The sequence below is a fragment of the Phlebotomus argentipes genome, unplaced genomic scaffold, assembly GCF_947086385.1.
Source record: "Phlebotomus argentipes unplaced genomic scaffold, Phlebotomus argentipes genome assembly scaffold_4, whole genome shotgun sequence".
Taxonomy (NCBI): domain Eukaryota; kingdom Metazoa; phylum Arthropoda; class Insecta; order Diptera; family Psychodidae; genus Phlebotomus; species Phlebotomus argentipes.
In genome coordinates, this window is record NW_026776174.1 from 4,946,672 (window position 1) to 4,974,418 (window position 27,747).

The window sequence follows — 27,747 nt, forward strand, 5'->3', positions numbered from 1 at the left end:
CCGCAGTGCGATTTGAAGTTTTCATTGTGCCAAAAACATGCCTATTAACTGTTGTTCGTGAAGCCATCATCGCACGATGATAAATCAAGTTCATATGGGCATATTTCTCAACGCGCGCGCGCGCGCTACTCAAGAAGAAAAGTGAAAAGATAAGGAGTGGATGGAAAAAAAGTAATTGCAACTCTAATCAACATTGGACGACGATGGCCGGATAAGAGAGCTTTTGAGAGATAATTTCTCTCACTCATTGTAATTTGTGATCGATTACACTGAATTTCTAATTGATTGCATGGCAATTAGATATTTTTGTGCATCGCTCGCGCAATGTCAATGTGCTGCTTTTTCGGTGTCACTCAATTTGAATCTCCATTGAACTTGAATACACCTTTTAATATAGCCATAAAATCTCCTTTCCACCATCACAGCGAACCAGTTCTTGCAATCTCAGGCTCAATATCGATATCCGGAACTTGAAAACATGCAGCACACAGTGCATATTTAGTAAGAAATCGCACAAGCGACTTTTCACAGTCACTTGAGGATCAATTCTGCGATCAATTAAGAAAAATTGTGTGTGGAAATGTATGTGCATAAAGTGAAAGTGGTGGTGAGATGACCTTCCCGAGGCATTCCAGCATTTTCTTATCTACCACTGCAGTTTATTGCACCTCCTGTGCTTTTGCCGCGCAATTGATGTGGTGAACTTCACACCATTCGCGAGGGATGTTTAAAAAGTGCGCTACAATTGTGCGATTGACAGCGGCGATCGTTCGTGAGAATGATGCAGGAGGAAGTGTGAAATTATCCATCTCGTGATGTTTGGTCGGTGGGTTTAATTGCGGGCACATAACGGGCGCTATAGAAATGAGAAAATCCCAATGGTGATAATTGATGTCTTGGCTGAAAGTGTGCACTGTAACATACAAGAATAAAATGGAAAAGTAAATCATTTGCCATCGCGACTTTTTGTATTTGCCTCGCATCGCGCTGGATGCTTTTTAGAAAATGCATCCAACATTCACTCTACATTTGCTCTTTTCACATGTATAATTGGAGATGAAAAAGAGAAAATTTCAATTTATTTTCCATAGATTGTGGTTTTTATCACTGCAGCCGTTATGTGTGGTGCCTCGCAGGCTGTGCAGCACTATAGTTTTGCCGAACCGCGCGCAGATCCCAATGTCAAGGGGCACTACAGCTACTCAGATCCTGGTGCTATCTTTCATGTCACCTATGAAACGGACAAGAAGGTCGAATTGTGCCGTAAATCAGTCTTGCGGAACTGCTTTTCTAATCTGCTCTCGTCTCTTGCAGACTTCATCCAAGACCTCTTCTCCTGAGCGCGATTTCAGCGAAATCGGGAGCTTTGGTGGTCACCGAAATACCCACATTTCGGATTTTAACCGACCAATCTACATCGTCAACACCAACAATGACGAGGACAAGTTCGAGGAGAAGGTCAACTATAAGATAGCATCGACCACGAGCAAGCCTTCCTACAAATTCCCAGCCTTCCAGTTCACCACAACGCCCAGTCCTGCCTTCAACAGCCTGCCCATCGCGCACGCCAACAAGCCTGGCCAGAGTAGCTTCCGGCCCCTGACGACTAAGTTCAGCGTGAACCATCCTCACCCGCCAAGTCACTCTTCCCACTCACATCAGGGCATCAGCAGCCGCTACCAGCAGTATTCCCAGGACGAGGAAGAGGAATACGTGGAGACGAAGCGCGAGAAGACCAACACTGCGCCAGTCTCAGACAAGTATCTCAACGACTACCAACAGGCACTCTCCAAGCTCCAGGCGGCGTCCACGAACATCGCGCGGCGCCCCAATGCGCCCAAGAGCCAGATCAAGTACGTCGGCCCGCCGTCCAACTCCCCCAACAGTTATCTCCCAAAATCCAAGCCCATCCAGTTTTCCGGCGAGCCCGACGCCAAACTCTTCAAGCCTAAGTTCAAGCTGCAGAAAGTGCCCAATCTCTACCCACGCGATGACGCACCCTTCAAGCCCTCCGTGGGCTATCCCAACAAGGGCGCACCCGCGAAGCAGGAGTTCTACGAAGTACCCGAGTATGTCTACTCCAAAGACGATGTGCAATACTACAACGTGGACGGCGGCGCTAGCCCGCCGGCCAAGAGTCAGAATCCGCAGTACCTGAAGCGACAGAACCAAATGAAGCACCAACCGCAGCTTGCCATGGAGAAGCTGAAGAAGTCACGCAATCCCTACAGCTTCGGCCAGGCGAGCCAAACGAATTTCCGCCCCATCGCGCCCCCGCAACCCCCGCACAGGTTCAGCATGCCCAGGAGGAAACCATCGAGGGCCTTCACGCCCGCCGGCCCGCCGCGCAACTTCAAGACGCGACCCCTCGTCGATGGACCCTACTCCATCCGCATCTCCATGTAGTTTCTCTCATTGTTTTCGTGCGTTTTCACTCTAGAGTACAGTGATGTTCATACAATGCTAATTTTGTACCAATTTTCGTTGTAACGGTTTGTTATGATATTAATTTATTAGATTATAAATAAAAAGAAATCAAATAGAAATGTTTGTACCTTGAATTTCACCGGTCGTTGAGTTTCCACCGCCGAAATGTATGCAGAACATTGAACTTTACAATATGAATTCATCGATTCAGCAGAGACACAAATTGGAAGACTCTCTTATGGCGGTGTGTCCAGGATGATATTAAATTGAAATACTCAACTTGATTCCTTTCAAGCTGTAAGAGACCTTTTTAAAAATTGATGTAAAATTAATGTAAAATGTAAAATTAATGTAAAATAATGCTATAGTTGCTAATTTGTTGAAATGCAAACGAAACTGAGAAAACTGCAATGTTTATGAGAATAATATTGGAAACTTTGGCATTGTGGAGTTTCAAAGATTCCGAAGCACCTCTGCAATTGTTCATTGTGCTAATTGAGTGATAGGAAAACATATAACAGCTGTTGGAATAGCTTAGGAGAACTTTTGCTTATAAAATGAGACTATTCAATGGAAAATCTATTCAAGCGGGAAATATCAATCATATTTAAGGGAATTTCCCCAGGTGTATTTGTGAAATTAGTTAAAAGTGAGTTACTCATTAAAATATGAGACAGGTTTATAGAATCATAAGTGCATTCCCATGAAAGAAACCCCCGAGACAGCTTATATAGGTCATAGAACCATTCCGATGTATCACAATATAAGCTCTCTGGAGATTGTGCTTTCGAAAGCATTGGATTAGTTAGAATGTCTGCGCCATGGAGAATTGGCAGGACAATGCATAATTAATTAACTTTTGAAGTGAATATCCGCTGCTTATTATGTCACATTAGCGAGATGATTGGATTGCATCAATTCTTTCACATAATTCTGGTCATTTCACACGCACTCCTAATTGCACGTTGAGCTCATTGGTGTATCGGATTGTCTAAATTGCTGCCAATTCGTGCTAAATTGCCCGCCTTTTTGCTACAATTGAGACATTTACGAAGTGACCAATGAGTCTGAAATTGGGCAAAAAACCGCTCGGCACGATGTCGAAATCAATTAGCACACAGTTACATTCAGTTATCCTCATGTTGCGAGTGCAATAATCTCTCGTGTTATGAGGAAACAATAATGCCACCCACGCCCAAGGAATGTGTTCACGTGTAATTTGAATTGAATACCGCACTGCGGGTCATGAAGTCCACAAGAGAGTGAGAAGAGGTTCACCTTCCTCCAATTACATCGGCAAATCGTCACTTGGCGGATATCAGCAACACCCAAGATTGTGGAGAGGGGTTCTCCACTCCTAGTTCTTGTGTGTGGCGTGAGGAGAGGAACCTTGGGTGACGCTCACCTTGACTTTACCTATTTTTCTTTTCCCACCTGGCGCTCGTATGCGCGATGTGGAGCTGTTTGCACCTCCAGGCGCTGAATTATTACCAATCGCTTACACTTCCCGCTTCTGGCGGTGCCGCAAAAACCATCGCTGACGAAGCAGGGTGTGAAACCCGGAGGAGGAAGTCAAAGACATTCTCTTCATACACGCATCCTCTTTATTTTGTCTCTATACACGTGATGCTCGTGAGGCATAGGCTCATACACACAGTCCTCTTCTACAGTGTTCGGTATCATAAAGTACACGAGTATATCAATATTGCTTCCGTCACAACTGCGCGCGAACTCATATCACAAGGTTTATCTCGTTGGAGCCGGCTGTTTGGGGGTGATAGAAGAGGAGGAGAGAGTTGTGGGATGATAGAGGGTGAAGATTGGAAGAAAAGAAGGTGTTAATGAGGCACATAAATTAGGGGAGAGATAGATTGGGAGGTGGGAAGAGAGGGAAATCTAGACCTTGTTGAAGGAGTAGCTGTAGCCGTCGGGGGTGCGGTTGAGGGAGAGCTTGCCGGGTGGCTGGAAGCGGTGTGGTGGCGGGGTGGTGTGGTAGTGGGTGGGCTGCTGGGGCAGGTTCTGGTGGAACTGGTGCGCGTGCTGGATCTGCTGCTGCACGCTTGGGGGGTGGGTGGGCAGTGGGGGGTGGGTTGGGGCCGCGGCGGCGTGGTGGTGGTGGTGGACTGGAGCTGGGGCCGGGGCCTGATGGTAGGCGGCGTTCTGGCCGAAGCCTGGGTCGTTGTAACGAGGATCGTAGGATCCGTCATCGTAGTCGTCGCTGCGCGCGGAGTGGTACTGTGGCTGGGGCTGCGCGTAAGAGGGCTGGTACTGTGGCTGGGGCTGGTAGTGAGGCTGTGGGGCGTGCTGTTGCGGGGCAGCTGGAGCCACGGGCAAGTGATCACCACTTGCACGGAATCTGGGAAAAGTCAGCGCGCGGGTTACAAATTGAGCAATATCAAAATTGATTTCATATAACGCGATACAATGAGAGATCAAGTGAGGCAAACAATTCATTTGACTATCTGATCTCTCCTACTCTCTCGGCGCACAATGTATGGGATTGGGTGTTACATAAATACTGTAATATGCATGCTCCGCACATGAGGTCTGACTAGTGGACCTCATGGCGAAGGCAACAAAGAATTTTATATTAATGACTTCACACATGAATGCGCTTTTCTACTCCACTTTTGCAAAATGCAACTCCCAAAGTGGTAAGTACATTTGTCTGCCTTCCATTTCGCAATCCCATCACTTATTACGTCAATAATCGTGGGGAGAGACGTGTATCGTGAAATTCAAACGAGTGGAGAAAGATTGTGGGAAAAAAGAAATGCATGCGCGCGGGAAATTGCAACTCACCCATCTTTTCCCGCGGTGTAGGAAATAGTTCTCTTCTGGCCAGTGGGGTCAATGTAACTGTAGGAACCGTGGCGGTTGCCGTCAGCGTCGGTCTCTTCCTTGAAGTCAATGCCGTCCTCTTGTGTGTAGGCAGCGCCGAACTTCCCGTCGCCGGACAAGTATCTCTGTTCGCTGATGATGGCGGCGGTCTGCGGATTGTTGTGGTATCCATGTCCGTGCTGGGCGGACGCCACGAGGGCCAGTGCAAAGAAAATCGCCTGCGGGGGAGAAGACGGTCAGCAACAGGGTCTAGTGGAAAATTCAAAGCGAGCAAAGCCGGACACTCACAAACTTCAACATGGTAATAAACTGCTTTTCAGCCTTTTTCCCACTTTTTCTACAATTTCCGCGTTCAGCCACTGTTCGATCACTAACCGATGGCAAGAGAGAACTGATACACTCTAGAGCCTCCCGCTTCACTTTTATATGAGTGCAGGAAACCTTGATGGGCCCCCATTCAATTCCACTCCAAGAGCGGTGGTCTGTGAGTACGTCATCGCAGTCACTCGACGCGGCGTTACAGTAATTGTACCATTCCTCTGAAATCCATATTCTGCAAGAGAGAAGTGAGGCAAGAAAGAGTGGAGGAGGATGATTAGCCACCGAATTCGCACAGCTTCATCTTGTGGAATGTCACTCGAGAATGTGCGCAAAATTTATTCCAAAACTGATTTAAATTGCCACAGCAGACAATTGTCGTAAAAATTGAAATTGCCCCATATAAAGCGTCGATATTTACGGCGTCATCTCGTGGCATTATGCATAACGTCTGAAAGTCATTTCTCTAAAAAAAAAACGAAAAGGAAAGACCGAAGAAGGTAGAAAAAAATGTCTGTGAAAATAACTTATTCAACAATTTTCATTTTTGGAGCATGTCCAATTTAATAACTCACACGTTCTTGCATTTTGAAGCAGTGGAAAAAATTTCTTATGCATTCTTTGTAATGGAGTGTCTATTCGGAAAAAGGGGGCGATTAGATAATAGATTTTATAGGTAATTTCTCTTTCAAATTCTCTGCTAAAAACATGCGCCATTTCAATTGAAAAACAGAATACCAAATTTCTTTTCCACGATTCTCCGCCAAATGCCAATGCGTATGATTTCCACACATGTAGCAAAAAAAAATATAAACTTCACTTCCGATTTTGAATAAATAATACCCACTTTTTTTTCTTTCACTCGCACCAACCGTCTTTTCGCATGTAATTAAAGTACTTTTCATGGTGTTCCAGTTACAAGAAATGAACTTCTTGCGTATATGTCTCTTGGTTCCGATTTAACACATAAGACACACACTTCCTGCAATTCGAATTGCCGTCTGAGCGTTTTTCTTTCTTCCATCCATCGTCAAGGTGGTCAAGTAGTTTTGTTGGAGTTTGTCTCCAACAATTTGGCTGCGGTGAATAATGCAGAATTTTACAATGACTGATGACCAATCGAAGCCATTAATCATCACCTGTCCATCATGTAAGGGATTTTCCACAAAATTCATGCTTTCACTGTTAAATAAACAAACACTTCACCATCAAATTATTTTGTGATGATTTAATTTAGCAATTTAAAATAATGCGGCAAAATTTGGTGATTTCAGTACGTGCGATAGTTATTTCAAAAATTATTCATTGTATGATTGTTGAATAGGCCTTGAAAAATGCTAACATTCTTCTTTGAACATTAACAGTTTGTAAAACCACCAGCAGAGGCGCTTCAGTTAAATATTCACTTTCGAGTCTCTCACATTCCAAATTGACCGTAAAAGCTCAATTGCTCGCGAGATCAACAATGTGGAAAGCTTATTCGCATTTTCCACCTAAATTGGTGGAAGAAGTGCTTTGTCACTGTTTCAGTGTGGGTACATTTGCACGGCTATTACCAAATTCCGTTTCACTATCTTTGTGGCATTTGCATTAAAGCAAAAGAGAGTGAAAAGAAATGTTTTTTTCCTGGCTCATAAAAATATTTGGGCTAAAAACACTGGAAGCCCGGTTACGTGAGGAGATCTATTTAGTGAATATATGGTGTGTTTTAAATACAACAATCATTACCAATGTCCAATTTGCGCTCGCTATATGTAAAACTTGTTTCATTTTTTTTTTAGATCAATTATAGTGAAATAATTTTGAGAAAAACTTCCATCGACGGATTAATATTCAATTAGTGCGGATAACATGTCTGGCATATGCGTAACACTTCACGGTTCAAGATCGTAAAATTACCATTCAAATTAAGTGTCGCGCGCTGGGAAGGAAGAAGTATATTTTCCCATCACAATTATGCGTTAATTCACTTTCATAACCATGCGCGTGATGATCAATTTCTTCGCCAATCCGTCACCACGGCTCTTCACGTTTCTACAAGTTTGTATCTCTGAATGCCGGCAGGTCAATATCAAGGTTTGCACTTTCAAAACTACATTCCCATTTTGGTATATTGTGAGTTTTGGTGTTCTATCTCGCTGGTTTTTTTTTCACTCTCGCATTCGTCCGCATTTCAAATGAACCCAGGAATTTCTCACAGCGAAAAGAGATTTCCATTGGCGTGACCAATTTGGGAGATTTGCGCTTTAAAATTGAGCGAATTCCAATTGCTCTCAAGTACATCTCTTCACACTTCAATGGAGATCAATTGAAGGGATATATTTTTCTGTACATAATTTGGAAGGATCAGAAATGTAATTTATTTATTCAGGTGCTGCAAAAGTCTATTCGTCACATCAGTCAACGCACACAGTTGGATGGCTATTATATCCATGGGCTGAAGAGGGAAAAAGTGCAAGGAAAATAGCCTGTAAATAGTTTTTTCTCGAGGTCCTCCTCAAATGCAGTAGGGCTAAACCCACTGGAGCATATTGTCTTTTCTATCTGATAATAGTCTCTGGGCAATTCCCCTTATTTTCATTGTGGATAATGCCCGATCTTCTCTCTCATCTCTCAGCATTGCTCTCCTCTATGGATTGCATTATGTATAGAATATTGCGCGCACAGCATTTAGAGGGGATATAATGCCGAGATAAGTGTTAGACTTCAGGTAACTTTTTGCCCATTAGTTCATTATGCAAGATTTATCCCTCCCCTTCATTCGTCTGCCTTTTGTGTGCGATCCTCCATTAGAGATCTGATGATGGCAAATGTGGAAAATCGAAGAGATGTCCAATTTTCCAGCTGTACCGTGACTATGAACGCACACATTCTCACATGGAGATTATCTCTAGTGCACAGGGTGGAATTATGGCAAAAATGCGAACTAACCAAAAAGTCTTCTCTGACGACACGTCGAAACTCGCTCGAATGTCCTCTGGAAAAGGTAAACGCACAATGAGCAATAGCAGGGCAAAAGAGGGATGAGTGAATGTGAGTGGAAATATGCCAAAGGTATGACTCGAAAAATATCCTCCTCGATTATTCCATTACTTTTTTCTTGCGCTCATCCACACACATTTCGACAGAATGTAGTTCAAAAAGGCATAAAATCAGTTTGAAATCCTCAATCTCGACGCAGTGCAATGGAGAGAGCAGGTAATATAGTAATTATTCAATTCCCAAAATATTGCCATATAAATAAAATCATATGCATGAATTTCCACTGAATCATTGAGATGATGAAAAGTCGAATAGTCTGCATAGAGTGATTTGAATAAAATTCTTCTCCAGTCAGCATAATGGTAAGTCTACTAGCTTTTCATGCAGTCTCACAACTTCATTTGCGGTGATTTTTTGTCGAATGAAAATCCCTCCATTATTTACTATGTACAACGCGGAGCAAATTATATAGTTTGAAAAGGGATGAGTTAAGCTTTGATTTCGAACACCCCAATTTGATTTTCATTCAAATTCACAAATGCATAAACGAAAAGTGAGCGCTTTTGTGACATTAAATATCAAATCAAACAGAGTAACACAATTTCAATAAAATCATTAGGCAAATGCATTTCTCTGAATTTTGGGCGGCATGTTCACAAGTGAGGATTTTCCATAATTACGAGGAGTTATTGCTTTTATCTTTTTCTGCCACCTTCTGTTGTTTAATCTGAAAAAGAATACTTTTACATGGCACAAAGATTGTGAAGAAAGAGTGAAAAAAGATGAATATGAGAAGTTTTGCAGTGTGGAATTTACAAAAAAACATAGACTTCTCTCCTTTTCGGCACTTTCTTAGCCAGTCGAGGGATTAGATATGACGGTGTTTTTCACCCTCAGAAAGCAGCTACTTAGAAAAGTTATTAGGACAGAGACACAAAACTTGTGCAAGGATTAGTGAAGTCTCAAAGTCCTCAAAGACGGATGAGAAGTAATTTTGTTGCAACTAGAGTAAATTAATTAACTTATGTTTGCAGAAATGTTAACATGAAGTTATGAAATTTATAAAAAGAATTTCATTCGTAATAAATAAAGTGTGAAATATTTGTTTTCATTTTCAAGTTCAATGATAATGTTCATTGATTAATCTTTTCTCTTTACGCATCTTCTACACATTACAACACCTCACGAAGTTGAGTGTGCAAAATGCTTGTCTGCGTTAGCATTGAATCCGTCTCTATAGCGATGAAGTAAGTGCACTTATAATCATAGAATGCTTGTCCTTATGTCTTAATTGAGCAAAAAACCAGGTCGGAAGTCACAAGGACCCGAGGCTGGGCTTTCTTTCTGCAGATGAATGGCAAGATTCGCCCCAATTACAATCGCCTGAGTGAACATTGTGGGAATCTTCTGCTCGCGCCGTGGCTTAAATTGATCGTTTCACCAGAAAACTCCACGCAAAGTCTGTGGCTTTGAACATGAATGTTCCGCCAACCCTTCGATATGTTCACCGCGACATTTAGATTGAAATCACTCGCCGCCTTCCGACCGACCATATGCAAGTGTGGTGCTAATCCACTAAATGTGCCGAGAGAACAAGCAGGAATTTTCGAGCTTTGTGACGCAATAAAATCTGAAGTGCCCACTTCTGAGTGTATTTGAGAGTGTTGCAACTCAATTGTCCCTTTACGGGTTGCGATGGGGTGCCAAATGGGATATTTTCAGCGAAATGTTTGCCCGACAGATTAATTTGAGGATGTTTGAGAGTAGTTTATGTCATTTTGTGTCGGAAATGTGTGACACGCCTCGAGGATATTGTCATTTCAAGAACACTGCTTTTGCTATGAATTCAATTAAACTGCGGATGCGATTTAAATTTCCGTATCGGCTTTGGAATCGCGCACAAAAAAAATTAAACTCTGAATTTATGTAAGCTCTCCAATATCAAACAACTTTTAGCTTATGTGCAAATAGAGCTTGAGAGAGTGAGTGTGTGCGTGTGATTCGCACAGATCATTCAATTTCCCCGAGGGTTGATTACTGCCATTATACGCGTAACACAAACATGGGCTGAGGATGTTAAGACAATGAGTGACTCCTTCACGTGACCCTTGAAAATGTTGCAAGTTCAGCCAAAGAATGGCCACTCAAATGTTGCCAACCGAGACCATCGAAATGTGTTACACTTTCAATTGACGCTGGATTGCCACTCTAGATTATTTGCAACTTTATGCGCGACGGCTGCAAAATTCAGCATAAAACCGAAGGGTTGGGAATTTTGATACATTTTAATGCCAATCGATAAAATCCTGATCCCACGAAGTGATGAGAAAAATTCCTTATTGGCTCTCGAGAGCCACTTACAATCGCATTCAATTTTCTCTCATGGTTTTCTTGAACTCAGTGCCATCCTGAGTGGCTCCTGAATTGCAGGGAAAACTTTTCAATTATATGAATCGACCTCCTGCTGTCTCAAAGGTGAGAAAACATGACACACTCGAAATGTCCCATTCACACTTTCCCAGTTGTTTCACTGCGAACTCTTCATTGATTACACTAGGCAACAAAAATGACACTTTTTTCTGCCCTTTTTTTGAGGTGTGGATTTTCTGATTCCTTGAGTCATCAGCTTTTCAACGGTACCTTCCTTTTTTCTCTAGACCCTCAAGTTTTCCTTTTAGAGCCTATTTTCCATTTTCCACTATTTTCACCCACTTTGCCGCACTTATGTGCTCATATCTCGCCCAATTTTCCACGGATTTTCCTCAAATTAGGCTCAAATGATAGCTATTGAAATTACCTACTACTTTGTAGAACATTATGAGTATTTTAGATCACTCCTTGTTGGTCAAAAATGATCTTTTGTGAACCACTAGGTAAAAAATTCACCGGGTTTTTTATTACTTTTTTCTAAATATCTCCGAAACGAAGAAACTTTTATGTTGGATTATTTTTCCTATGTGTAGAGCACTTCAGGGGATGCATTTCCTCCATACATGCCGAAGTGATATCTCTTCTCTATCTGCCGGAAAAACGAGGTTTTCCCTCGACAAGTTTTGCTTTTTTATGCTACGCGCACCCGCTAAAAAACGGAAAGAAGGTACATTTTGCTGTCTACGCATTCATTTAGATAATGATAATGCTTAGATGTTAAAATAAAAGAGAAAAAAGGCCAATATCTCGACTTTTTAGCTATTTTACGTGAATTTTTTGTGTTTTTTATGGAGTTGTTGTCATTAAGACCAAAAAAATACCTAAAATAGCTAAAAAGTCGAGATATTGGCCTTTTTTCTCTTTTGTTTTAACATCTAAGCATTATCATCATCTAAATGAGTGCGTAGACAGCAAAATGTACCTTCTTTCAATTTTTTAGCGGGTGCGCGTAGCATAAAAAAGCAAAACTTGTCGAGGGAAAACCTCGTTTTTCCGGCAGATAGAGAAGAGATATCACTTCGGCATGTATGGAGGAAATGCATCCCCTGAAGTGCTCTACACATAGGAAAAATAATCCAACATAAAAGTTTCTTCGTTTCGGAGATATTTAGAAAAAAGTGGTAAAAAACCCGGTGAATTTTTTACCTAGTGGTTCACAAAAGATCATTTTTGACCAACAAGGAGTGATCTAAAATACTCACAATGTTCTACAAAGTAGTAGGTAATTTCAATAGCTATCATTTGAGCCTAATTTGAGGAAAATCCGTGGAAAATTGGGCGAGATATGAGCACATAAGTGCGGCAAAGTGGGTGAAAATAGTGGAAAATGGAAAATAGGCTCTAAAAGGAAAACTTGAGGGTCTAGAGAAAAAAGGAAGGTACCGTTGAAAAGCTGATGACTCAAGGAATCAGAAAATCCACACCTCAAAAAAAGGGCAGAAAAGTGTTGCACAGTGTTATTGGAGTGTCTCACGAAGAGCAATTCAAACTGTGGTCTCAATATTTATCTCAACCTTCTTAAGACCCGCATGAGATATTTTCTTCAAAAATTGTCTGGAACGATTGTGAGAAAAGCCGAAGAGTGATTGAAATCAAGTTTCTATCAATTCAATACATAAAATCATCGCCTTCACGACATTCCTTCTGGCATTTGATGTTGAGTGACAAATCCGAAATTAATAAAGTATTTCTGACTCAATAACTTTACAACCGATATAAAGGAAGGACTTTATTATTCTCCCATTTCTCCCTTCGTCGCTTGTCAACAGTTTCATGCGTGTTGCGGTGATGATGAGAAATCCTCATCGTATATACTGCAATTTGTCAGTTGGCTATTGAGTACAACAATGCTAAATAGCCGAAATGATGAGGATTATTTATACACAAAGAGAAGAGAAAAAGTATTCGCAACTACAAAAATGTACCGCACCTGGAACAAGACACCGCCATGCCAGAGACTTTACCTGGTTCACCAGACCAGTCCCTTTCACAGCGGATCAATGCGGATGGTGCGGATAGAGAAAAGGCATCCAGGAATCACATAGTCAATTCAGAGGCGAATTTGGGACATTTCATCTCTTCTGCGAGCACATTTCTTCCGTGGCGAGATGATGTTTCTCAAAGTCTCTCTTCCAGTTCGTCCCTTGTCGAGGCCAAAACAAGCCACTGGGCTTGAATGTAATTCGGCAGAGGTTTTTTCCTCCCTGGAAGGATTATCAAAAATGGCGGACTATTAAGCCGGAGTTTGAAATTCAAAAGATCCGATCTTTCAATGCAATGGTTTTGTGATATAATTTAGAGTTGTTGTGCATTAATGATCTTGATGATTTGTCCTCATTAGAAGGACTTTCGGGCAGTTTGTGGGAAAGAATCTCCAGCAATTGGGGAATTCGAAATGCCATAGTTAATAATAAAATATATTTTATTTGCATTTACTTTTACAAAGTGTCCAAATAAGCTCGAAATATATGTAAACTGTAATTTCCAATAACACTAATTCATTGTCATTTGCGCTAATTTAAACTGATAGCATTGATCATTTATTTTAAGGCATTCTGAATTCTCTAACATAATGTGGACTTATCACAGGATTGCTACCGAGGCAAGGGTGGAGAATTTTCGTATTGTTTTGTCATCCGCTCTCTGTAAATGTTGCGTGTGAGTTTGCCGATCGAGACATAACCGATGTTCTGTCTGAAGAAAATCTCCTCTATTGTGTAATCCGACACTAATGCGAAATCGGGCAGAATCAGTAGCAATTCCTTGCACCTCTGTACTTGGATGGGATACACGGTGTTGACGTAGTCCCTCAGTTTGGCCTTTGCGTCCTCGTGCAGACTCCGCACGCGCTCGGACTCCTGGAGCTGGCGATTGCCACCGTCGTCAGTGGTGCTGGAGGAGTCCGAGTCTGCGTCGGAGTTCGCCTTGAAGAGGACAATTGCACGCAGGAAGTAAAACTCGTTATCGTCGATTCGCAGCTGACTGATGCGGTGGAGAATCTTCTGGAAGTTGTCGACTTCTTGGCGGAAACTTGCCGTCGGCCCGCGATTCTCGCGACTATTGGTCTCGATCTCGTACGCGAGGAGGAGTTGGGAGAAGTTGATCGGCATGAGATGCTGTGCCATGGCGAGAATGAAGAGCTCGCGCCAGGTTTCCTCGAGTAGGAAGAATTGGTCAGACACCGAGAGATCGACGAACACGCGGAGACTCAGCAACCACTCGACGTTGCGAAAGAGCAGATTGGCGGCAGATTCGCGCATCGCCTCGGCGGCCTCGCGGATCGTCCCGGCCGCCATCAGTGGCGGCGTGGGCGGAAGCACCCGCGGAGTCATAAGAGGCATGAAGTTGCTGGTGGCTGAGAGGAGCGACGAACGCGGCACTGAGAGATCGAGAACGATGGGTGCCGGCGGCGGCGCCAGGGAAAGCGGCATCGCCTGAGACATGATCAGATCGCGTCTCATCTGCAAATCCGTCATGATGGGATGTTCCCTGTTGATCAGCAGCGACATTTGTTTCCTCAGAGTAGAGTTGCGCGGCCCGCGCTCGTGCTGGACAGCGTCGCGATTCATGCCCGCTTGGAAGCATCTCCTCAAGCGACACGCTCTGCACTGATTCCTGTGCGTCTTGTCCACCACGCACTGGCCCTCGGAGCGGGACTTGCAGGCGTAGTCCCTGCTCTTGCGGATGGACCTTTTAAAGAATCCCGCGCAGCCGTCGCACGCGAAAATGCCATAGTGCTTTCCAGAGCTGTGATCTCGACATACCTTACACGGTGTGTCGTACAGAATCCGACCTGGAAGTCAATTAAGAAATGCTGTGTGAGATGCCATTCACCGAAAAAGTCTCTTATTTCACATTATTCTCAAGGAGGCAAAAGAGCAGCTTTACTTTATAAGAGGGAGTGATTCTTTCTGGGATCACAAAGCACCGGAAATGTTTGTACTTCTTTCACTTATATTTATTATTTTTTTCTCATTTTGCTTATTTTTCATGAGTCAATGTCAGGATTTTCTTGTTCAATTCAATTTCATGTGGCTGTGAAATTGAGAAAACGTGTTCTCAAGTCTTCATTCACAAAAATTGCCACTCTTTCGAGGAACACCGATAATCTCAGGTAGCAGTCGAGAAGAAATTTGGGTATTGTTGGAAAACTATTATAGTTATGGTTTTTCGACCTGAATATTCACTCATTTGCATGCTGTGAATTATTAAAATTTATTACTTAAACCATGTGATAATAGTTTTAGGGACAAAAGACCCCCCTTTGGCCTTGTTTGCTACAACTGAAGATTGTAGTTGTTTGCCAAATTCACCGAGAAATTGCTCAATAACCATAGTTTTCATTCACAACATGTTATCACTTCACAGGTCGCACAGCAGGAGAAAATAAATGTTTTTCAGAATAGTTTGGGATAGTTCCTTACTTGATGATGGTTGTATTCGCAAATGATTGAACCGATGATCCATAATTTCTGGTGATCTGCTCGGAGATTGCATTTTGCTCAAGATTTTTCTTATAATTTCTCAAGCTTCCCGGCTGATATAAGAACAGTTCTACACTATTTGATTCACAGGCAATGCGTGCAATTGATTCATTCAATTAAACAATTTCACTCTTTACTTTCGCCTCGGCAAGACTTGCAATTAATTCACAAAGTCCTGTCTTTCACTTTTGCTCTTTGACGTTTTGACTAAACAACGTTTGATGTATGAATGAAGAGTTGGAAGTTGAGTCTAGCAAGCATCAAGGATCGGAAACGGCTTGGCCATTTACTGCTCGATCCCTTCTATGTTCAGAGGCAAAAAGTGTTTTGTGTAAAACTCTCCTGCCCTCCGATGATTGGTGCACGACAGGGACCCTCTATGAACGATGGTAAGGGAGGAGCTTAGCTCTTTTTCCATGCTCTCTTCTTCATTATGTGGTATTTTTGCTCAACAAGCCAGAAAGGCATGTGAATGTTTTCCAAAGAGACACCCCAATTTCAAGCAATGAAGGGAAGAAAATGCTGATTCCCATTTCCAGCTGATAAGCCAATACCTTTTAATTGTTATGTATAATGTTGAGATATGAGGAAATTGTATATAATTTTCATGCATACTTTGCTCTCCTTTCATCCCTTATGGATTTTTGATATGGAAATTCCTTGTGTTCATTGAGAATGTCGTGAAGCACCACTTTATGAATCAAATTAAATATGTATTATGCACCCCATCTCTTGAGAGATGTGATATTAAAAAATTATGGAATTTGTGGGATTGAGAGCTGACGAGATGAACTTTTTCATTTAATCCGTACAAATCTGAATGCCTTTCCAAGAGTGAAAAACAGCATTGATCATTGTGAAATTTCCCACGATATCGAAGGTAAGAACATCTGCTGGTGAATCATTTGCATTGGGAATCATCACACCTACTCTCAATTTCTGCCCACCCCTCAATATGTTGTTCAACATGCACTAATGGTAATATTAGGGTTATCAATGCGGTGCACTTGTTCTGAATATGTTCTCATCAGATGAAACTGAGATGATGATTAAACACACAACAGATGGTGTAGTTTTCGGGCGACATGCCCTGAAAAACACTCATGTGATGGTCATTCTGAGGGGGATGACAGATTCACCCTGATAAATTTATTGATTGCGTGACACGATCGATGGTTTGCGAAGGGATGTGCATGGGAATTTTCAGTCGGCATGCAAATGCAAACATTTTCCCTCGCCGGTTTCTGCTGGCACCAGAAATGTGGGGAAATTTGGCAATTTGTGCACCCATAAAAATATACATGATTTTTCAGAGATCTCCCAAAATGAATCCCTGAAGTTATTAAGCCTTCGAATACTCATCCTAAAAGGGCTGTAAAAAGATACGCCAAATGGGCTTTCTGGCATCTTCTTGTGCAGTTTTCAACGTTATGAAGGAAGTCTAAAATTGCCTAGACATTGCTGGACAAAAGGAGGAATTATACCCTCAAATTATACTTCATCGCCCATAGAAACCTTTAAAGTATTAGGGCATTTTACAACACTTGGGAAATTCCCGGGGCTAACGACAGTTTGGGAAAAACCCACATGTGCGCTCTCAGTGTGCCCAGAGTTGATCTTGGTAATGAAATCAATGAATTCTGAAGTGGTGGCAAGAATACAACCCCCACAGCGCATCCAAATGAAACACAAACAACTCACCGGAGAGTTGAGAATTCCTCTGCAGATTACTTTGTTAAGGCTACTTTAATGCACTTTAAGTACACCAAATTATTTACATAAATAAAGAGAAAAGAGTTGAACCTCCGTTTTTGGCTTTCTAGAGAAAACATGAGGATTATCACCTATGTAAGAGATCCTCGTGACTTTTCAACAATGCACACTCTCCTTCAGGGACCTTTGGTACACGTTCGCACACGAAGATGTGATTGAATTCAGCATCACAATGACCCAAAAGCACGAATGTTATCTAGATTTTCTGTCGTGTGAAATTGTCTCCTTTGAGATTACGCTTTTGCGTGAGATTTCCAATGAAGGCCTTTTTTCACAACAGGTTTCAATATATCCATTTGAGTCAGTCTCCCTAATGCAATACCATGAATACACCTCGATAACGTCTCAAATTTCGCGAGCAGCTCAGTGAAAGGACTTTTGGAGGTGTGGTTGCTTTTCCAGCTCACGAAATTACATTCAGTATGAATGTTCTTTTCGAGATATCCTTCCCATCCCGTCAGGAGTCTCGTGTTACACCGTGTTTATTGTCCCTCTGCAACTAATGTATGTATACACCGTACGAAGTCCTTCCTTTGCCTTTTCGTCAATTGCATAATGAAATATACTTGGTGTTGAGGAGGCAAAAAATGAAAAGGCGTTCTCTCCAGCCAAAAGAGCGCGGAGAAGTAAGCAAAGTGGGTTGTTCACTTTATTTGATGGAGAGACAAATAAAGCATTTCCTGAATGGGGTTTTCTCATTTAATTCTATCTCGCAGAATGTCAGAGAATGCTCGAATGAAGATTCAACTCTGTGAATCAATTCAAATCAAATCTTTTCACCGCCATTACGATAGACAAGGAGTTTTGTGGAGAGGGATATAATCACTCGTGCAGTGGAAGAACAAAGCGACAAATACGAACCACCTGATGATTCCATAGATTTCACAGCGACATGGGAATCTATTCATGACGCAAAAGAAGGCGTGCTTCACAACAAAAGGGACCCAGCTTCCTTTCTTGTCCTCCAGAGTGGATGAGGGACTTTTCAAGATCACCGCGACTCCTACATCACTGTGTTATCTTCGCCCAGTGAATGGATTTTAGATGATATCAAGTGACGCGACGTGGGAAGTTTTCCAATGAGGGAGACTCCAATTTCACAATTTAGCGTCTACAATCACATCCTTTTGTCATACTTTGCCATGATTTATTTGCATAACGAGAGGGTAAAAAGAAGCCCCCAGAAACAATTAATGTGTCACAAAATAGCAGTCACTTATTCAATGAGGAGTGAAGGGCTAATGGCATTCTATTTCAATGAAGTATAGCTGTAATCAAGGATAAAATTACGCTTAAGTGTTTTGCAATCAAAGGGCGATTTCGCAGGACACAATTCACGAGTGTTTGAACACAAAGCCAGCTATAGCAAATTCCATATTCCTAATGTTGATGGAAAAAGATATTTTATTATAAGAGACTTTAAGTTCAAGGCCTAGTAAGCTGAGCTTTAAGTTTCATGGAGTTCTCAATAGAGAATTGACTTACTTTATAATAATTAGTCTGCAGTGTGAGACGCAAACTCAGGTTGGGTTAAAGCTTTACAGAAAGCACAGGGAAAGTTAGCTGAATAGTTAATTAACTTACACACAATTATTCTAAATGATTTTCAAATAATCTTTTATTATGTGATGCCAACAACGAGTTTAATGTTCTTTGTCAACAACCACGCTGTTTGAATCTGCGTTTTCCTATCAATGTACAGATGGCTTGAGTTCATCGATGAATGAAAACTCCCTAAACTGCAGCATTTTAGGCGAAAAATCCACTCTTTCTCATGTCTTTTCTTTCATTCAACATCGCGGCATTTCGTCATTGGAACACCCAATCCAATTGCACAAATGCAATGGTCGCTGTAGAATGGATCGCAGTTCTTTATTCCTCCGACTTGTGATAATTTATTGATATGTTCGAGCGCTAAGTGTAAAACACCCAAGTTTGACCACTTCCTGGAGCTGTGCCTACGCGATATTCTATATTTACGCAATTCACCCAATATTCTTGCTTGACTTCATATTAACCAATATGCATCTACTTTTTCACCTCAAAATTGCATGTTTAACATTTATTTGTTTATCCACTTAACATGGACTTTGATGTGAGCAACTTTTCCGCAGGCCTTTTTTCCCAGACAAATTATTACACAGTTAAAGTTATGAGGGAAAGAGACGCATAAATATTCAAATTGGCTCAAATTAGTTGTCTGTCACCATTTGGATTTATTATTGAGAAATTTCATCTTGAATTTCATCGATGATCGTGAAAGAGATTGACAAAAGTGGAATGCAGAGCAGAAAATTGTCTTTCCTTCCGTTTAAAGTCCCATTAATTTCAACGGTTTTTTCGATCTGCTTCCGCTTGTTGGCTGATAAGACGTGTTTTTGGTTGTGCGGTGTGATTAATTTAAAAGCATTTCAGATGAAAATTGATCAACATCGCCCAATTGACCGCTAGACAACACACGGGATTTGCATAATGAATTAAAAGAGTGTTGTTGCCAATAAACGTGTCTACACAAGCTCGCCAGAGCGACCATAAAAAGAGATTATCCGACGCATTTGTGCCGCCGTTCTTACTCGAGGTGTTTGATGGTAAAGGAGTTTTCTTAATGAAATTGAATTAAATGTCATTATTGTGGATTTAGCAATTATCAGGACGTCGAGGATGTTGAAAATGTCACCTCGCGCACGGCTGCCAAGTCTTCTGTGACAATCACTGCAATTTAATTGCACTTAATTCCATAATGTCGCCGGCACTTTTGTCTAATTGCCCTTTGCCAATTATCTTAACGCCGTTAATGAAATCATTTAGTGATTTTAAGAGGTACTTTGAGGAATGCTAAGGTGTCGCGTCGGAGGATAATTGTTTGCAGTGTGGTGACAATGATTGAGCTAATATTTTGCTTCGTGGCGAATTTGTACGATTGCAGTGGAACAATATAATAAATTACTGAGAATCCCTCCTTGTACAAGCTTAGCATATGTAGATTTATTGCACATTCTTAGCTGTTAAGCCAATTGACACTGACAGATAGAAAAGAGTGTTTCCCACTAATATATTAATTGAACGCCAATTACTCGACGACCAGTTGAGGATTAACCTATCCTGTGCCATGGCGGCGAACATTGTGCATTGAAGTGTAATTTTATTCGACACGCAATAACGCAGATAAAATATGTATAGTAAGAAATAAATCGGCAATAAAGTAGGATTGAAAATTGTTTTCTTAATACGGCACATTTTACAAGAATTCTTATTTTATTTACATAAACACAGATTTATAGTTAATTCACTGGATGTTGTTTGAATATTGAGTTCTCACACAAAGCCGCCATCAGACTTTTCACATTTCACATGCGCGGGAATGCACGCTCTTCGCTGTCTTTCCCTGCAAAACCTTCGCTTATCATTCGATACGCAATGTCCGCCTTGTGATTCCTGCAAATTAACTACAACGTCTTCAATTTACTCTGGCAGCGAATGTCCATAAAATGCCTCGGCATGGCGTATTGTCACAGCAGTTGAGATTAAATGTTTTAAAAATAATCGTAATCATTCCTCGGCAAGTTCATCAGGGAATTTACAATTGGCGCCAAGCAGCTTAATAAATACTTGCAACTTGCAAAATGAAGAATTGAAAAAAGGCTCCTGGTAAGAAAGTATCGTTTCTTTTTCATAAAGAGAAACCCGATTATTGTGCAAATTGTTCATGATAATTCGCACAATTCTGAGTTATTTTAATGCATAAATTATTGATGTGATTTCCATTGTGACTCTATAATTGCGATATTTACCGAATATCAAGTGATCTTTTCCTTAATGTACCTTTATCTTAAGGTCTTTATTACTATTTTCCTGACTCGATCCAGTAAGCAGCATTTTTAAAACTAATATTTCATTGGTTTTTAGTATTCTTAAAGGTTCTTGACATACAAGTAGGATCATTTTGTAAAAAAGAAGTTTTGAAAGATATTTATAGTACAATTTAAAATTTATCAATACAGTTTAAGACTCCATCCAAGTAAGAGTGTAAATTTTCACGGTTATATTTTGATCTTTTCTATCGTCTAAAAAAGATTGTTTCATAAACTATGAAATTCTAACTTAAATAATGCTGAAGAAGATTTTGAAAATCTAAAACATTGAGGGTGAAAAATTCCATTCCATGATTTTATCATGTAAAAAGCTAAACAAATGTCGCAAAAATTCCGTTCTGCCTCGTTAGTCCACGAGCATTTCGAGAGACCTTCGCATTTTTCATGTTCCAATTAGCAAAATGATATTGAAATTAATCGCATTGTATGTTTTCGTACTTACTTTTATTTGCTTCAGGATGCACAATTATTGAGATTCTGGTGTTGCATATTTAAATTGTAAATTTGTAGACAATCAAAAAGGGTCAGAGCTCACCAAAATATTGCCTTTTGAATGCTCTTTTATAGCGCAGACTAAGAAATTCGACCTAGAAGTCGACCTTCCGCTTGCGTTATAATTTCACAATTAAAAGTGTGGCTTATGTATTTTCGCTCAAGCAATAGTGATTTCAATTGTCTTTACGTGAAAGATAAGGCGGATACGTGGCAATAAAAGCAGCTCAAGCGGTGGGTTAGTTTGCGATTTAATCAATTTGATAAATGAATTCTCTTGAGCACCAACTCACCTGACACAGAAAGTGAATTACCGCATAGATGCATGCATATCGAACAATTGAGAAAAGCAGCAACAAAAGACTTCAATGTATAAATTTATTATCTGAGTATATCCTATTATCACACAATTTATCAAATAACATGATTTACTAATTTTAAATTAAGGAGGAAAAATTACAATATTCTATCTAAGCTTGACTTATCAATAAGAGAATTTCATTCTTTATTTTCACTTTCAGGAAAATCGTCTAAACTATGGCATACATTCGTTCGTTTTATAGCAAAATCATATTTGTTTCCTAACTAGTTGACCTTCTTACTCTTTCCTAATACTTTCAAAGTTCAGAGGGACAAGAACTTGAGGAGAGCGTTGTAAATGAGACTCGGACTGATGGTGGAATCCGCGGTGTATCGCACGCCGCGCAGACTGCCATCATCGTGACTTACCACCCCGTATTCGCCCACGATGAACCCGTCGGCCGTCTTCTCCTCCACGCGATACTTTCGGAAGTTGCGTCCCTCCACCACGTAGCCCACCTTCTTGGCGTCTTCCGTGGGCGTCGCGGCACTGGGCGACTGGACGCCGTGGTGCCGACCGTTCGTCACCACGCTCACGGCCTCGTCCACCTCATAGTTCTGCTCGGGCGTCGGGCCTTCGTACGCCTCGAAGGCGCTGGTGGTGGACCTGGTCTCTGGCGTGGAGCTGGGGATGAAGTGCGTGGGTCGCGTGCTCTGCGGGCGGTTGAGCAGATCGTAGGGCAACTTGTCCAGGTTGAAGACAATCTTCCTGGACGGCGACGCGGACGTGTGCGCCGGCGATTGTGTGGTTGTGGGTGGTTCCGCATACACCTTAGCCGGTTTGCCATAGACCTTGGCGGGCTCTGAGTACACCTTCGCCGGTTCTGAGTAGATCTTAGCGGGTTCTGAATATATTTTCGCGGGCTCTGAGTACACCTTCGACGGCTGGCCGTAGATCTTGGCCGGTACAGAGTAGATCTTCGACGGCTCGCCGTAGATCTTCTCGGGCTGCGACCACAATTTCGACTCGCCGACAGATTGACCCACAGACGTGTAGGAAATGGAACGAGGCAGCGCCGTGCGCTCTTTCTTCTCGTCATTATCATGATAAATTATGGCTTGGTAGGGGACAACATCATCTTGCTTGCGCTGAGTCCTTGACCTCACCTGCTGCGACGGCTGTTGAGCCACTTGCGACACAACACCTGATTCAGGTGGTGCGACGAAACTGTGCACGTTCATTGACTCCTCTTTGGCCGAATCCGCAATCTCTTTGTTGGTCGTCAGCGGTTCATCCTCCTCGATGGAAAAATCACTGCCCGACCGGCGCGACGGTGTGACTTCCACAGGGAAATCCCTCTGCGGTGTCGATCGCTGGGCAACAGACGATGAGACACTCACGCCGAGCACTCGAACTCCCTTGTCGTCATCCGCGTCCTTGGCGTCCTCGGGCTCGAGAAAGACAATCTTGCTTCCAGTCTTAACGAGCTGCAGTTGCGATTTATTGGCGTCAACCGCCTCGGGAGCGGGTCTCAGCGTGGCTGTTGCCGTGAAGGTGTCCAGTTTGCGATTTGTACGTTTTTCCAACGGATAGTGATTGGTGCTCTCGGCCATCATCTCTTCAGTGGACAGGAACAGCTTCTCGATGGGCAGCATCGTGTCATCCTCCTCCAGTTGTCTCAAGTACTCCGCTCTGTCGAGCTCCTTTCTATCGCTGAACAGCGACAGAAAGTCCTGGCCGGAAATCAAGTCACTTTGAGCAGCGGGATGACCAATTGCTTCACTGACTGCGATCTGCAAAACACCCAAAAAAGCGCCACCCATTAGAATGTTTGCTACAATGTTGTGGGTTCTCAAATGATTTATATGAACCGTATAATTAATGACTTCGGGCTGGATATTATAAATAATTAATCAGTTCATTATAGCCGGTATTAAATTGTTTAATTGCATTCCAATGGGCTGAGCGTTGAGAGGCGGCAGTGATCAGAATTGTTATTGAAAATGTCTAGCGAAATATTTGGAGTATGGCATTTTTTTCTCTCTCTCGCAAAAGCACAAGCGTTTTTACATCTCTATAATTAGACAGATTGCTTTCAACATATTCAGCATAAGAAACTTGTTCACCGCAACCTATAAATACTGTCTCTTTTTTGTGTGATATGATTTGGTGAACTTGTTTCTCGCATTCTAGCATTTCCTGATTTATCACGCGAACTTGATAGACACCCAAGAAGAGACGCTGTTACAGTTGCTTAGGCACTTATCTAGCAAGTTAATCGGAATTCTGTTTTACCTCTGTCACGCATGACATCGCCATTAATCCTTTTTCTGCAAAGATCAAGTCGCTGGCGGTTTAGATAAATATATCTAGTTCAAATAATGGCACAGTTTTTCCCTCTCCGCGCGAGAATTAATCATTTCACAAAATACCTCATTGGCCATCAATTACAATTAGAATTTGGAAATGATTATTACATAATTTGGCTCTTTTCCCAAACTGTGACTATGGCAAACCGATTTTACACTGTCTGATTGGCAAGTTGTGCACACGCTGAATTGTAAGTGAATTTTATTGGTGAGAGAGCCTCATGAAAAGCCACATCAAGGCCGTTCAATGTCGTTTGCTCGCCCGTTGTTTCTGTTTCGTTGCAATTTCATCAGCGCCTGAGATGGGCAACACCACGTAATGAGGCATCCATTAACTTTTTCTCCACTTATTTTGGCATGATTCAATGGACTTTACCTGATTCCATTTTTTGTGCACAATCTCAACTTCACCTTGCAAATAATTTTAAAGAATATTATGCAGTGGGGAACTGAATACTTTGCGGTACTATTTAATTATATTGAATTTTTCTTGATGTGTTCTTGTGTACGAGGAAGATTTATTCATCCTTTTTTTCATTATTTACCTTTTTTTGTGTCCACACATTGTGGCTTTATGATCAAGATTTCCTTTCGATCATGTAACTTATACGTGATTCAGAGCATATTTAAATACTGGTCTCTCGTGTGATATTTAAGAGAAAAAAATTCCTGTCTCGTAATTCGATAAATGGATGAAGGGAATTTTTGAATTATATATTGACGTTGGTAAAACAGGTATTTTGCATCCAGTATTCTAGAGACGATAAGATAGGCAAGAATAGAAGCGCAATCTTTATGTATTGGCGAAAAAATAAAGACAATCATTATTGTCAATTACTAGTGCCATTAATTACTGTTATGGTATTTTTATGCACACTATTTGCATTAATGCTCGTCAATTTGAATTGAGTGAAATTAATTGGCAAGTCGAGTGCTTACCGATGGCATCTTCAGCCAAATGACTCAATCAAGCGAAGATGAGCCGTATTAACTTAACTTTGTCAAGCTTCCTATTAAGATGCGTGCGGCCTTTTAGCGAATGCACAAAGCAAAAAAAACTCGTATATCATTATATTATCGAGTTAATAAAATACAAATTCTGATACTCGTGTACAATGAGTAGTTTTTTCTCGCCTTATTGCCGCGAAGAAGTAAATTATTTTAGCCATTCATCTGTCTTTGGAATTTCAAATTGCCTTGAGTGGCAGAAAAACCGTTAAAATAGGTAATTAAGTATTGAGGAATGTTTTTTCGTCATCACCCATCGCTGTAGAATTTAATAATATAATATGTATATATTGAATAAAATCAATACGGCCAAATTCTTCATTCTACGGTTACATTCAATTAGCGGAGTCATTATTAAAATCGCGCGCGCGGGAGCGAAATGTTAAGTTCTAGCTCAATAAGCATTTAGATCAGCCAGCTGGCGATTTAATTAGAGTCACAGCCATTGACGAATGATCCGCTGAGCGTGAAATAATTGAGATATATTAGTACTGTCTTTGGGACTCACCAAGAGAACGAAAATGAGACTACACACATTGACCATGGCCATCCTTAGCGGCGGATTATATTCGATGCTGAAGAATTTTCCACTGTTGATCTCGCGCAATTCAACTCGACGAATACTTCTCGGCGATGATTTATGGCTTATTGTTGAGATGGAATGTCATACTCGTTGACATTTAGCCACCCCAAAGTGATGAAGAACAACCTATTTTTTCTCTCCGATGAAACATCCAAGAAAAAAAGCATGATTGTTGATGCAATGCGCAACTATTTGGGTCTCCACTGCACACAATTCACTTTCTTCTGGGGTTTTGTTTTGCGGATTTAACATATGTAAATACAGCATAGATTATCCGCCCACTTGTTCCGCCACACACGAAAATCACCATTTACTGCACTGAGCGTTCATAATTCAATCTACTCAATCCCATTATTACATGGAATTTCTTCAAATAACGCTCAATTTAAAACTGATTGAAATCATTGGCTGGCGCGAGGAATTACGAAAAATCTTTATATGTCAGCCTTGAAATTCTCCATACGAAATTTGGTCTTGTAATTGTTTGTTAGATGGATTTTTTCGCTAAAATAACTTTTCTTTCACTTCACAGAGAGAGGGAGAGAGAGAGAGAGACACCCAAAATCGTGGCGCGAGAAGACTTTTTCGCCACACCGCACAATGCCAAAAGGTGGTTGTTTCCCGCTCCGCGGTCTAAGTTGCACTGAAACTGAAACAGAAATTAAATTGGCATAAGAAAGTCTCCCGTCTCTGGCTTCGACTTATGGAAGTGTTTATGAGTGGCGTATAAAAATGTTTAATGTGTTTGTATGGCTTTTATATGAAAATAGCGAAACTGTCGCTGAGATTCCAGTTGTGTGAGCTTTGGATTGCCTCTGGACAAGTTCCACTGAAGAAAAACCATTTTTCCTTTTTTCATCGCCCAGAACAAACCCTCGTGAGCGGTGAATGTGGAGACGCCAGGTGATTTGAGCTCATTGTCTCATTTCCACTGCACTCACTTGCGCTTTTTGGGTCTCGACAGACGGCAATATTGCAATTGATCGTTCTGCAAGTCTTTCGAATCAATGCCTTAAAATTCTCTAGCTTCTATTGGGATTGGAAGAGCAAGGAGCGCTGCAATAAGCTCATTTATTCATCAGATAAACATTAGAATTATAAGTTATGGTCTGAAACTCAAGCATTGCGCGAAGTCTCACGGCCATAATCTCTAACTTTAACAATTTATTACTGGCCATTTTACTCTTTTCATTCACTTGAAAATTGAAGAAAACAAACGGTGTCAATTTATGCACAAAATAATTACAGAATTTGAATAAATTGTAGCACGTATTGAATATTTTCGCTGTAATTCATCGATGTTTTCCTGCACTCTAATTAACCGCGCTGTCTATAGAGTCCATAGAGTCACATAATTTATTCACGATGAAAAAGAAGTAATAGTGAGTAGAATGTTTTTATTGCCCCGAGACACTAAACCACCTACATCAATTAATAACAAAATTGTCTCAAATGTCATGCATTTTACGATTCCGGTTGTTTTATACAGCCTCTCATTGTAATTACTCTGCCGACCGGCAATATAATTTGAGCAATCGCCCAAATTGATGAATCGCGCTGGAAGTGGAAATCTTTTTTGCTCGCCCAATTAGACTTTTCGAGTTCACGGTCATCCGGTCAAAGTTATGAAAATTGACTCTGACGCTGCTTTATGCCCAAGGATTCAAGCCTCACTAGCACCACAAAATTCCATCGAGTGTGAAATGCGACTACAAATCGATAATTTCGTTAACATTATCGATTTGGCCGATCATGAATGGCGCGGTTATGCATTTGAGATCGCGATGTTGTTCTCTTGTCTTTCCTCTCCTCTCAAACGCTCGTGCGATATTGTTTTCATTGTAAATCGTCCTCAGTCGATGCATGA

The 27,747-nt window shown here is 41.4% G+C and overlaps 3 protein-coding genes across 3 annotated transcripts; all 3 read right to left on the reverse strand.

Annotated features, from left to right (window-relative positions):
- Positions 1 to 4,016: 4,016 nt before the first annotated feature.
- Positions 4,017 to 5,649, reverse strand: LOC132257591 (uncharacterized). Its single transcript, XM_059754564.1, has 3 exons — positions 5,557 to 5,649; positions 5,230 to 5,486; positions 4,017 to 4,783 (listed from the first exon to the last, which is right to left on the reverse strand). The coding sequence occupies exons 1-3, from the start codon at positions 5,566 to 5,568 to the stop codon at positions 4,324 to 4,326; spliced, it is 729 nt and encodes a 242-aa protein (XP_059610547.1). The 5' UTR covers positions 5,569 to 5,649; the 3' UTR covers positions 4,017 to 4,323.
- Positions 5,650 to 13,592: 7,943 nt separating this feature from the next.
- Positions 13,593 to 15,498, reverse strand: LOC132257983 (protein tailless). The gene is made up of 2 exons (XM_059755068.1): positions 15,423 to 15,498; positions 13,593 to 14,791 (listed from the first exon to the last, which is right to left on the reverse strand). The coding sequence occupies exons 1-2, from the start codon at positions 15,493 to 15,495 to the stop codon at positions 13,593 to 13,595; spliced, it is 1,272 nt and encodes a 423-aa protein (XP_059611051.1). The 5' UTR covers positions 15,496 to 15,498.
- A 6,514-nt stretch (positions 15,499 to 22,012) lies between these two features.
- On the reverse strand, positions 22,013 to 26,516 carry LOC132257986 (uncharacterized). Its single transcript, XM_059755072.1, has 2 exons — positions 25,806 to 26,516; positions 22,013 to 23,713 (listed from the first exon to the last, which is right to left on the reverse strand). The coding sequence occupies exons 1-2, from the start codon at positions 25,845 to 25,847 to the stop codon at positions 22,244 to 22,246; spliced, it is 1,512 nt and encodes a 503-aa protein (XP_059611055.1). The 5' UTR covers positions 25,848 to 26,516; the 3' UTR covers positions 22,013 to 22,243.
- Between the last annotated feature and the right edge of the window lie 1,231 nt (positions 26,517 to 27,747).